This window comes from Odontesthes bonariensis, chromosome 14 (assembly GCF_027942865.1).
Source record: "Odontesthes bonariensis isolate fOdoBon6 chromosome 14, fOdoBon6.hap1, whole genome shotgun sequence".
Lineage (NCBI taxonomy): Eukaryota > Metazoa > Chordata > Actinopteri > Atheriniformes > Atherinopsidae > Odontesthes > Odontesthes bonariensis.
In genome coordinates, this window is record NC_134519.1 from 17,136,605 (window position 1) to 17,149,829 (window position 13,225).

At 40.4% G+C, this 13,225-nt stretch overlaps 1 protein-coding gene across 1 annotated transcript; it reads left to right on the top strand.

The window, feature by feature from the left end:
• The first annotated feature begins 698 nt into the window (after positions 1-698).
• wnt3a (wingless-type MMTV integration site family, member 3A) lies at positions 699-12,687 on the top strand. The gene is made up of 4 exons (XM_075482260.1): positions 699-820; positions 5,606-5,847; positions 11,842-12,107; positions 12,208-12,687. The coding sequence occupies exons 1-4, from the start codon at positions 699-701 to the stop codon at positions 12,685-12,687; spliced, it is 1,110 nt and encodes a 369-aa protein (XP_075338375.1).
• The last annotated feature ends 538 nt before the right edge of the window (positions 12,688-13,225 follow it).

Sequence of the window (13,225 nt, forward strand, 5' to 3'; positions counted from 1 at the left end):
ATGCGTCTAATTTCAGTTTAATTTAAATGACAGTTTCTGCCACTTCACAGGTAAATGGCATAACTAAAAACGTATAGTGTCTACACACTTTACTTTTCCATATAACAATTAATTGAAGACAAAAGATCATCAAGGATTTCTTTGGAAAACCCAAAGTTCTTAAGGAGAACTTTCATTTTACGCCCATGACAAACAGGCAACACATAAAGGCTGTAGACCTCAATAATGGTCTCAAGCAATTCACACATATTTATTTCTGCATTTTAGAAGCTTCAAGCCAGGGAGTGAAATCCGGACAGGTTGTTATAGCTACGCAATCCACAGGGGTTCCGATGTCTATTTAAAATCCCGAGGACCCTCCCTCTCTCCTTTAAACAACATTATATATCACACACACTGCATGCTAATGCGACCAATTCTGAATGAGCACTAAAACACATCTTAAAATTAGCTCGTTCTCGTGTTTGGGTTCGCGCTGACTGACAAGGCAGGAGAGGGAACATATCATCAGAATTCCCCCTTTGGCGATACCTGCTGATTGGGTCCTAAGAACCAAGCAGCTTTGAATTTTTAATATTTGGCTCCCGAGTTCTGCCACGAGTAGTCGCGAAAGATTGTGATTAGCTCTGATAGTTGGAGGACAGAACTTTTTTTTTTTCTTTTTCTTTACTCTTCAGCAAAGATTCCCCTGTGCGCGGATGAGCGCGCATGTTGGCATTCTGCTGGAGAGGTTTTGCGAAACTTTAAGGATGATATACCTTGGATGTTTCCTGCTGCTCTGTGGGCTTACGCATGTCATGGCAAGCTATCCCATCTGGTGGTAAGTTTTCATTTTCATTTATTTTACATCTTGGACAAATGGCGAAACATCTGTTTAAATGTTGAGAAGTATCTGGTGATCTGCCTCTGTGACAGTATGACTGGTTGTAGTTCTAATATCTTTTCTGACAGCGAGTGTGCTTGGTTAGGGGGTACTTCTGCTCACATATGATAAAGTTTCTCAAACTTTAAACTAAGACGTTTTAACACAAGATGGATTAAAAGGGCGACATTAACACTAGACCTGATGATGCGAAAGATAAAACTGGAAACCATTTAAAACCAGCAGGCTCTGACTAAAGGGTCATTTTATTTATTTATTTTTTTGTCAAAATTGCAAGTTGATCTTAAAGGTAATGGCATTTGCAGCATGAACGATACTTTACTTTTTTCTTTAGAACATTAGAACTATTTAGAACTATGTTCATAGTACAGCAGGTGCAAACTTTGTATGAATGTGAGCGCGCACGCGTCCATGATTGAGTATGTGCGTGTTTTTTGTTTTTTTTTTTGGGGGGGGGGGTCAGTGTGGCACCGTGAAACGATCAAATCCCAGAAGCTCTGGGTTGAGTGATGCTCAATCCTACTGTAATAAAGTAAATCCTACATATGGTCTATTTGACATTATTGTTTTGTATAGTAGTCCATTTCAATGTAAACAGAACGGTCTCGAAGCATAACTTCATTTTACTTTTATCATACCAGAATTGTGATTTTCTCCTCATGACATGGATGCAACATTAAAAAAAAGGCAAATTATTTTGTTGACATTAGTGGTCACTTTCAAAGCACACCGGTTTAAGAGTAGTTCTGTCACCCTCTAAATATCTATAAGAAAAAACTGCATCACTGACTGTAAGTCTGTCAAGAAACAATGAGTCACTGCTACTTATGTGTTGATAAGAATTTAAATTGGCAGTAGTCTGAAAAAAGTGACAAATGTCCCAAATTGGTAACATTTGAATTTGCACTTAACTTTCGAGATAATTGGGAGCACCTGTCTTGTCTCTTAAAGTTAACATTTCATCCATAAATCACAACTGTTTTCATACAGTAGAACAAAATATAATAAATCATCATGTCCCATTTCTGAAAAATCATTCAGTGTTTATGGGATGTTTAGAAATTGGATTGACCCTAATCTATTTCCTTCAATGGTTCCCCTGGTGGTAAGACTGATGAGAAACTAATTACATGCTCAGCTGGAAGGAAATCCAGATATAAAGGTGGGCCCACTGGACTGAGAGATGGGGAAAGAAATGGCCCAATCACTACTCTGGTATCTGATCATTGTCCCTTTTTAAAAAAAAAAAAAAAAAAACACTTTGTAAATATATTACGTAATATTTTTACCTTATTGTTGTTGGATTCAAGTGTAAGGGATTTTTTCCCTTTAACATTTGCAAAGTCAGCAAGGAAAGACCTTGAATTTCATACAACAAAGGGGCTTTTTTTTTCTTTTCTTTTTGTGGAGCCTCTTATGAATGACGAGTGAGTGAATGGCAGGTTTCCACTCTGTCATAACTGAAATGATGCAGCAAGCCAATACCTAGTCTGTGCATTCATAGTTTGATTTTGGAGGGTGTAACTACAGAAGCAACAGAGTGGCAGGTAAACATAATGGGAGGAGGCTGGGTGTATCACTCCCACCAGTACAAACAATCTGTGACTGCAAAAATAGCACAAGCAGTCACCTCTCAGCTCTGCTACCTTGATGAGATACTGATCTTTTTTTCTTCTTTAAAGATGACTGATGTATTCTTTGTGTTTCATGGCAACTCATCCCAAGTAAAATAGTGTGATTGCTTTATGGATTACACTCAATACGCCTGCATTATCCCTCCATTTGCAAACAGAATGCTATCTATCTGTGAGCTATTTCTTCTGTGAAAAGCAGCCCGGGATGTTTTGCTGACAGAAGCTGATGAACTTGCTCTCAAATGGCCATCATAGATGTATCACACTCTAACTCTGCACTCACAGTAGTCTGTGAGGAGACAGATCTGCACTAAGACAGGTTCATGTCTGTCTCTTCTCGACCTGCCATGACATAGCCTGGCTGCACCCGCCACCCCACCACCTCCTTCCCTAGTCCACCCCACCTTAGAAGATAAATACCTGGAGGTGAAAGCTTGCTGCACATTCCTTTTCCCAAACATATTCTCTTGATGTCAAAGTCGGCTCCAAGGCCTCAGGGCCCACGAGTAAAGTGGTAATTCTAAGGCACCCTGCTTGGGCTTGCTGAAATATGCATTAAACATGTGCTGGATACACTTAGATTAGAGGGGGGAAGTCTGTACTGAGACAAAAATTTTATGTCATACATGTTTTTGGAGTCAAACATTTTTCACAACATTAACTGTAACAGTTCATCAGTTACAAGTAAAGTCAGAATTTTGGTTAGGCAAGTATGGCAAGACAAATAGGTTTTTCCAAAGGAATTAGAGAGATTAAAGTCAAGACCACACAATAGATACCTCAAATCCATGCAAAACACTGAATACCAGTAGTTAGCTCTAAATGGTTGTTGGAGCTGGTTTCCAAGAACACTGTCCTTTATGCAATTACTCCTAAAAAAAAAAAAAAACATAAATCATCCCTTGTGGAACATGCCCTGCCTCATTTCATAGACCATTTCCTAACACAGGAAGAGGTGGCGATGGATTACTCAGCCCTTCTGAGACAGCCGCATTGACTCATGATGATTTTGTGTGATAGGGCTCGATACCTTGCAGGTTTGTGCAAATTAGCGTGCCGAGGTGTAGTCATGATGAAGGATGATTAAAGAGGAGATTCTTGAGGTTATTTTTGTCAGCACAAATCAAATGACACTTCCAGGGGTATCGGATGCTGTTTTTGCCTTAATAAGAAGCTAATCTGCAGTGTTTTCATCATTTTCAGTAAATGTACTTGCTCACTTACAAAATGTTTTCCAAAACAATGCCAGAACCTCAGAGGTGCCACATTTTCTGTCTCTGCAGGAAAATAGGCTGATACTAAACCATCAGTTGTTTGTGTAAGGGGCAAGCCAAGAGTCTGGTGCAGTTTGGGATGTGCAGGTTTCTGCTGGGAATGATGCGCTTCAGGGTAGATGGATTGACAAGGGTCAAAAAGAGGTCAATTTGTGGGAGTGCCCTTGTTTACTGATGGTTGCAGCAGACAAATGTGATTTCCTCTGGAGTAAATTTCAACTTGCCATTGCGTGCTTGCTTACTGGATGTCTCATTTATAATTAACCAAAGTGGTCGAGTCAGTGAAAATGATTCTGTGGAAACCAAGGTGATGCATTGATTTTAACACGGACATTTGCATTGCATTAACACCTGACCAAAAACACCAAAGTGTAATAATGGAAGTGAATCAAAGTAAGCTTTAAAATTTCAAAACTAAGTTGAGGTATTCAAGGTCATCTGAAGCCGCCAGTCTCGGGTCATTTGACCAGGGAGGTCTTATTTGGGTGTGAGCCTGAAGAAAAAAACACCGCCTGTGGGTGACTGTGAGGAATTTGGTAATCTTGTGATCAGTTATTAGTCCTTGAAAAATACTGAGCAGGTCAGCAGATAGTGAGCTAAATAAGCAGCAAAACACTGCTCACCTGCTCTGGAGCTGCCTTCATGGAAGAGCTGTTATCAAGCCCATATCAGTCAGGGGAGAATGATCAGGTAGCTTCTGCTGGTATTTAGCTGACTCTGTAAAATGACTTAATGAATTGCCAAATGAGCTACTCTGTTGGCCCTCTGCAGGAAATTTGCCAAAGATAATAGGTACCCTGCTATTATACCATTTGGCTGGTAGCAAGGCTGGAGTCAAAACATTGATTTGGAAACTTACCAAGGAAGGCAAACATTTCCTATCAGTGATATATTTAGTCATAGCATTTCAAGAGAAAAAGATATTTTCGTGCCAACAGAACAGAAATATTAGGCACTAAAAGCAAGGTGAGGATGTTTTGCCAAATATCACAGAGATCAGTGCATGTTCTACAAATGATTGATAAGAATGCACTCAAGAATGCATAAAACTTCAGGAAAGTATACACATGTATTGTACAAATCAATAAATTGTCTTGTGATGTGGAAATGCAAAAGCATAGTCAACTAGCTCAGTTGTAATATGTGCAGTGGTACAGTTAGTGCCTAATTTCAACTGTTACTAGTTACAAAATGTGCTAATTGAGTGGACACAGAAAATAAAGACAGAGAGAAAGAAATAAAGGCATGACGGCAGACAGATGCAATCAGTGAACCAAGTTTGCACTTGTTGTATCTCAGAACACCTTCCTCAAAGAGAGAAAAAAAAAGGAGGGTAGGCAGGGGAGGAGGGGGTCTGTGTTACTCTTAATATACTCTCTGAAGTTTCAGTGTAGGGTTTGCACTCTTATTACCTTAAGCTGAGGGCCTGTTAAGTGTGCGGACAGTTAATAACAAGGTGCAGTTTTCCAAGTTGTCAGCTTAAGGTCTATGAAGACCTCTGGATGCATTGTGGACTTTCATCTTAAACAGAAACAGTGCGGTTACAGGGCTGCAATTTCAATACACACAAAGACCAGGTGTTTGTGGAGAGGGTAGTTGAGGGGATAAAGGATGCGCGCCTAATGGTAACATCTGATACAACAAACAAACACACACAATCAGGTCAACTCAGACGTAACATTAAACTGAACCAGGAGGGAAAATAACCTCTCTTTTGGTGGGGTTGTATCAATAGATGAAGTCTCAGACAAATAGGAAGAGAAGATGATATTTATGAAAATGCAGTGACATTGTGATTACCTCTTAACTTGCAGGTCACTAGCAGTGGGCCACCAGTACTCATCAATGGGTACTCAACCTATCCTTTGTGGCAGCATACCAGGTCTGGTGCCCAAGCAGCTGCGTTTCTGCAGGAACTACGTGGAGATCATGCCCAGCGTGGCCGAGGGGGTGAAGATTGGCATACAGGAGTGCCAGCACCAGTTCAGAGGCCGACGCTGGAACTGCACAACAGTCAACGACAATCTGGCCATCTTTGGGCCGGTGTTAGACAAAGGTAAAGTTACACAGCATGCTGATGTGAATTCTGACTGAAGCTCACATTTACAGCAATTTGTCTGTCATGTACATAACTTGTCAAGCACTTCAGGCCTATAGGCATGTAGTCTCAAGCTCCCCAAATTCCTGGTGTTCTGAATGGTCACATTCTCTGTGGTTTATTTGTTAAAAACAAGCCAAAGCTCCAATTTGAGCTCTCCTTGACAGTATCAAGGTCAGGTACTTAGGATTACTTTTATTCTATTTAATTCTATTTACACTGAAAATACATGCTTTGTGATGGTTTTGATAAGTAAGGTGTTCCAGGCAACTCAGGAGTAGTGCCCCTTGAGGGTTGGGGTGGGGGGGCACGTACACACCTTGTACATGCATATAAGCTGTATAAATACTGAAAATCAGAAGAGAACCTAAAAAGCATAATATGTCCTCTTTAACAAGCTATAATTTGGTTTGGATTCCGTAAGCAGGCGAATATTTACACTACAAACAACACAAAGATTCTTCAAAAACACAACTCACTTTGCCACACATCCTTGTCATGTGTGATCATGCATAAGATTGCATTTAGAATATGTAGAAGCTTTGATGATGTCTGACCCTAGTGCCCTCATATTTGTGTTTAAGTATGTTCTGTCCTCTACAAAGTTCTTAGAAGTTTTTCAAACCCCTTAAAAAAAAGAAGTGACTTATAGTGTCTCTGTGCTGATTAACTCTTCCATTAACTATTCTATATTCCCTTTGTCTTATATTTGCAGTAGAAAAGCTGCATTCCCTGCGTGCATCATTCATTACGCTGATTCAAATCCTTGTCTAAATAGACTTTAGACTGAACAAGCTCTGGGGGGCCTGTATGCATGAAATAATGCACAGAATTAGCTTAAGTCAAGTGAGTTCTGTCTCGTTGGAGTTTTCTTTAGGAGGGGATCCCCTGAGATCGCTGTGTTCTCCTCAGAAGTACAAAACACATGATTTTCAAGAAATGGAGATCTTCCAAAATGCAATTTTCCCATCAGATTATCATGACTTTCAGGTATGTGTCTAATTATGCGCTCAGGTTTTAAAAATCCCCTCAGTCTCGTGTACAAATAGAAAAAGCTTAAGAGAAAAATAAGCATTGCGTTATGTATTTTTAAGAATTGTCATTCTTACAAATTAAGCGCAAGAAATATGACACGTTACTTGGTAACGTGGAGGTGCTTGTGGATAGATTTTGTTACTTTGAGAAACCGTGTTTGCATTTTCAAATTAAGCTAATTATGCTGCAGATTAGACAATGCAAAATTTGAAAGGTTTTTATGCACACTTGAGGTGCTATCCCTTTGATGCATGTAGTTTCCTACTAAAGCATTTTACTTATAAGAATGATCACACTGGCAAAAATCTGTTTCTGCTTTTAGAGAACAGACATTGTCAATACTTGACAATACTAGAGAAATGAAGGAATACTTATCCAAACTTATCCGGAACTTAACCAAAAACGGAAAATTCCTGAAGACCTCAATTTTTTTCCAGTTTATGGCCAACAAGACTCATGTTGTTCGTTTCTTCTTTTGCAAGGTTTGGTTTCAAGATAGCAAACATTACTTTGTTTATGACACCCAATGTTCCATCTGCTTCCACCTGGTGATGCACAAAACCAGTTAATAGAGAGAAGATGTGCATTTTCTATTCAGAAACATTGAAGAGTATTCAAAATTTACTTGAAAATTATTTGGAAACGCGACCATAGTCAGGCTAGAATTTTTCTGTGATTTCAGGTGTTTGAACTAAGCTAAGCAGACCGTCTTGCACCAATATTTAGGATACAAACAGCTATTGACTTTTTCATTTAACTCTCATCCATAGATTAAATAAACTTTAAACCAATCAGTTATTGTCACTTAAAAAATAATTAAGAAGAGCAGATCACCCTGTTTCCACTTCAAAAGATAATGAACAGTCTACTGGTTGAGGGTTAGGGATCTGAACTTGTCACCTAGTTTACTGAAGATTGATGTAAACAAAAGGGCTTGGGGGTCACTAAGGGCAATTGCTTTTAATAAACTCTTGAGCCAGTTGTTAGAAGAGGCTTGAGCTTAAGTAGGTGGCTAACGATAGGGGTTCTCAATCCCAACCCCTTTGTGGTGCAAAATGCCACCACATCTTTCCCACTGTCTCCCCTCCAAGGCCTAAATTGCAGGGGCACTGACTGGAAAGAGAAGGCAGCTACTGGGCTTCAGTAAATCATTTTGATTGGATTAAGGTCACTCGGGCCCTAAATAATGTGAGAGGTCAAAGTGGCTGGATTAAGTGCCTTTGTCAGAGGCCAAGGAGAGTGGTTCAGGGGCTCAGAGACCTTTGATAGGGCTTAGTAGGAGAGGGCTTCCATTTCATTGGATTTGATTGATGCTGGTGTTTGTCTGTGCATCGGGACCATTGTCCTCACTGGTGTCTGTTTGTCTGCAATTCAGACTTTTGTGTGTCAGTTTCCTCCTGCCCATGTCCACCTCATCTTCACCAAGAACATAAGGAGTTTGTTTTTACAGAGATGGATTAAGATGGAGAAGGAAAGACAATCGTGTGAAATGAGTTGAGATGACAGCTAAAAGAGCAAAAGAATGAATGGAAATCATTTAATTGGTGTTTCTTGCGGAAAGCAGCTTACACAACTTGAGCATCAAGCTCATGCTCAGTGTGATCACACACTGGCTTGACCACACACAAACATTCATCGAGTAAAACAGCTGCTGCCTTTGAAAGAGAAATATTATTTTTCCCGTTCTCTCTCTGACATATGGTCTGAACCTCGCTCTAAGTTTCTATCTCTCGCCACACCCCAAATCATGAGCCCTGCCTTTAGGCTATGTCTGCGTCAGCACTCATTAATTTACATTAACTAAAGTGTCAAAACATGCACTGTTGGAATCTGCCTGTGATGAAAGATAATAGAAAGCTGTGCAGGTGTTCTAAGTTCACACAGCCGATCCCTGAGTTGTTTCGGCATTCTTGTTATTTACAGAATACCTACCTTACTGTGTGGGTGTAATCAGGCTCCAATTTTTTGAATCATGTGATAAAATTAGTGAGGGTAACTTTGCCGGAAAAACTGGACACTCACCACGTTACAGGTGTTGCCACCCAAACAGGTAGAGACTTACTTAGTCTGATCTAAATCATTTGATTAATTGCAAACTCCAAATGTATAACATGACAAATATGTAAAGGACACCACAAAGTTTAATTATATTGTATCTCTGGCTTACCAAACCTATATTTCCTGTTGACAACAGCTTTGTATGGCAGGAAATATAACCTAAATCAACAAGTTCCACCTAAACTAACCAGGAAGAGGTCAGGAGATGTGGGTTACGACCTATGACCTGAGGATGAGAAAGTGTAACTATTTAGGATGAGCTAAGAGGTCTCTGCTTTTCATGAGACGTATGTCTCCTCATGCAGGGGGAGGGAAGCAAGCGCACCAGTATATCATTAACTCTGGGCAAGAAAGAAAGAAGGGGTGTGGTAAATGGAGTTGATGGAGGGACCTTAGCCCCACTCCCTGCTGGGCACAGCTCAGAGCACAATATCTTCGCAACCATGAGATTAAGCAGGAGAAAAAGTGCTTTTCCCCATTCACACGCCCTTTAGATTGTTTTATTAAACCATTTGAATAGGGATTTCCCTGTCTGCCGACAAGCGGGGTCCAGCCAATGCATAGTTCTCTGTTGCTATGACTTAACTTGGTCCCCACTAATCACTAGCCGGGGCAAATTTCATATAAAATATCTGGGCCCTTTGTGGGACTAACACAGCGTGACAGTGACAGCACAATAGGGGATTCAACCCCCCAGCAGGTTGTAGGGACCACTTGGCCTGCCGGGCTCTGGCAAAGTTTGGTGGTAAAGCATTGTCTGAGAAAAAAAGTGTCCTTAAATTGGCCATAAAACTAAGAAAAGCTGTGGAACTAATGCAAGTGCTGACATTCCACAGGTGAAGTAAATGTTATTGCAGGTGCATTTAGCCAAAAATGTTGACACAGTGATATAGAAAATATCAAGCATGATATGTTGTATCAGTATTTATTTAATTAAGTTTTTATCATTACCATCAAATGATTATCTTGCTTTTACTGGAAATAGAGCATCTTATTTCGAAGATATCATGACTCATATACTAAAAAAGGGATATACCATCATATCCAGGTGTGTTAAATATTCTACACCTTATCAGTTAAAGGGTGATTTCTGCAGCTAATGGTGACATACTCTGCACTGTCGATAAGAGTTATAGAGCTTTATGTTTAGCAGCAGCATCTCTTGGCTTTGATAGTATCTATATGGTAGGTACTGAACATTTTTGATTTGGGCAATTTACATCTTTATAGATCAAGAAACCTTCTTCATATTTGTAGTCCTATTACAGGAAACCCATGACTTTCAACACCTCCTTACAGGTCCTGGAACAAAAGATGTTCTCTTTTACACCAATTTCCCTTCTCCGTTCTTTAATAATCTGCAGTATTATTTTCAGTTGGTTCCCATAGGAACTCCTGAAGTTCTATTGCCACATTTCTCAGACTTTTCAGACTTGAACTAAATTGATAGCCAAGCAATGGTTCATATGGTGCCAATTTGATGTTTATGAATGAAGAAGTTATTGTCTTAAATAACTTCTAGCAAATCTTAAATCTCTTTTTTTTAAAACCTCAAACATTTACATAGGATTATTTGTAACTCACAAATTAAAAACAAAGAGTCGAAGCCCAGATTTTGTCAGTTAAAGACAATTCATGGTGATTTATTATCGCAGCATGTTTCCTCATGCTCTTATTTACATTTTGTGGTGTTCAGGCCTTTACTTTGCAAAGAAAAAAAAACACTATCATTGAAATGATCTTTGTTGGATGCAGAATGTGGGATGAATGTGAATAGTGAGAGCAGAAATTCAGATGTATATTGAACATTGGTAACCATGTATGCATACAGAAATGGCATGAAATGGGTGGTGGAGGATGCCAGTAGACTTTTCTCTTGCATCATTGTTTCTAATGCCCTTTAGTCCTCAAACTGGTTGGAACCTGCTGTAAGGGAGGAGCTCATGCTCCCTTTAGCTTTATACGCCTTCTTTCTTTCTCTTTCTTTCTTTCTTTCTTTCTTTCTTTCTTTCTTTCTTTCTTTCTTTCTTTCTTTCTTTCTTTCTTTCTTTCTTTCTTTCTTTTATACAGAAACACATACTGTTCTCTAACATACATACTCAAACACAGGCACACTATCCCAGGTTTATCTAATGAGCCTTATGTGATCTGTATATGTTTTTACTTACTCAGTGTTATTAATGTCATATTCACTCCTGGTGTTTTTTCCTCTCTCTTCTGGTTATACTAATAAGTTAAAGCAGCTGAGAAGGTACAAGGAAAGCCGCCCTCTTTGTGACTGGCTTCATATTTGGTCACCAAAAACTCATCTCCATATTGTGCATTGTCCCCTCATTGTGAGGCTGTTTCCTAACCTTTCAAAAGCTTAATTGAGTCTCGTAATTATAGGCCTGTCAGGTCTGTCTCTTCCTCTCATCTCTGTGGAAGATCCTGATCCCTCTGACTCATCAGTTTGCTATGTCAGACAGAGACATAGAGGCCTTGGTGGCCTTACTCAGAGACAGCACGATTGATGCCTTGGCTGAATGAACACTCACACTGGTACTTTGATAGATACTACCTAAACACATAAACCCAACAGTAATAATGGATTTGGTTTTTGTACTTAATTTGATATTGAATTTGTAGAAGACAAAATGAAAGCTTAGGTCCATGTAAGAGGTGATGACCTACAGCATATCATTACTTGTAGCTCTAACTTATAGCTCTATAAATTTAATCCTGAAAATCCCCCCATTACTCAAGTGACAGTAGTTGTTTCCTCCTGCTGAGTTTTTTATATCTGCTAGATATTTCCTTTCTGATTTTTTCCAGTCATGTACGATATGTGTTGACAGATCTTTGTGATTCTCTTTCTAGCCACTCGAGAGTCAGCTTTTGTTCATGCTATTGCGTCGGCGGGAGTGGCCTTTGCAGTGACCCGTGCCTGCGCTGAGGGCTCGGCCACCATCTGTGGATGTGACACACGTCACAAGGGCCCCCCTGGTGAGGGTTGGAAATGGGGTGGCTGTAGCGAGGATGTAGAATTTGGAAGCATGGTGTCCCGGGAGTTTGCAGACGCAAGGGAGAATCGCCCTGATGCACGCTCGGCAATGAACCGCCATAACAACGAGGCAGGAAGAATGGTTAGTGTGTTCCAGACATTCTTTTCGCCAATTTTGTTGCAGACGTTATTCCTCTTAGATGCTTTAGTAACACCTGTGTTTTTCTGCATCAAATCCTCAGTCTCTCAACGACAACATGTTTCTGAAATGCAAATGCCACGGGCTCTCGGGCAGCTGTGAAGTGAAGACGTGCTGGTGGTCTCAGCCTGACTTTCGTGTTATCGGGGACTACATGAAGGATAAGTATGACAGCGCCTCTGAGATGGTGGTGGAGAAACACAAGGAGTCTCGTGGATGGGTGGAGACTCTGAGACCCAAGTACAACTACTTCAAACCCCCCACAGAGCGTGACCTGGTTTATTACGAAAGCTCACCCAATTTCTGTGACCCCAATCCTGAGACCGGCTCCTTCGGCACCCGGGATCGCATCTGCAACCTGACGTCCCATGGCATAGACGGGTGTGATCTGTTGTGCTGCGGCAGAGGCCACAACACTCGGACTGAGAAAAGAAAAGAGAAGTGTCAATGTATTTTCCACTGGTGCTGCTACGTCAGCTGTCAAGAGTGTATGAGAGTCTATGACGTTCACACCTGCAAATAGAGATGTAGTGGCTCTCCTCTTTCTTCACCAAAAGACTCCAGTAGGCAGAAGAACGTAAACAGGCTTTTTACCTACGAGACCTGCATAAAGCTGTCTGACCTGTCTGTGGACACTCGTGAACAACTGCCTTGTGTTTTTGTGCTGTGATGCTACAAAGAGCCAGTCTCTGCCGAAATCAGCTGAAACAGTTGAACAGATATCTGAGACCATCATGCATGAACTGTGATGGTGGTGATGACCACCATCACATGTGTTGGTATCTTTAGCGATGATGAAAAAGGCTTTATTTGCCCATGTAGGAAAGGAGAACTGTTGGCTAATAGGCAAACACCATATTGGTGATTTCTTTTGTCCTGTGTTCTAGGTAATTACTTTTGTTGAGAATAATACAGCACTGCTGATGCTTTCAAATCTGTGGAGCAAACAATGATGTGACATTTTACTGAAATACAACATTTAGCCATCACTTGCTTATTCCAGAAAAAGTCTTTCAGAGCAATTTACACGATCAGACACTCGACAGCATGCATTCGCCTCT

What these genes read in the sequence shown, in the direction of transcription:
- wnt3a (XM_075482260.1), top strand. Translation starts at nt 699, where the DNA reads ATGAGCGCGCATGTTGGCATTCTGCTGGAGAGGTTTTGCGAAACTTTA. An exon ending in TGGGCCGGTGTTAGACAAAG is followed by an intron (nt 5,848 to 11,841) that starts GTAAAGTTACAC and finishes TTCTCTTTCTAG; the next exon opens with CCACTCGAGAGTCAGCTTTT. An exon ending in ACAACGAGGCAGGAAGAATG is followed by an intron (nt 12,108 to 12,207) that starts GTTAGTGTGTTC and finishes TCAAATCCTCAG; the next exon opens with TCTCTCAACGACAACATGTT.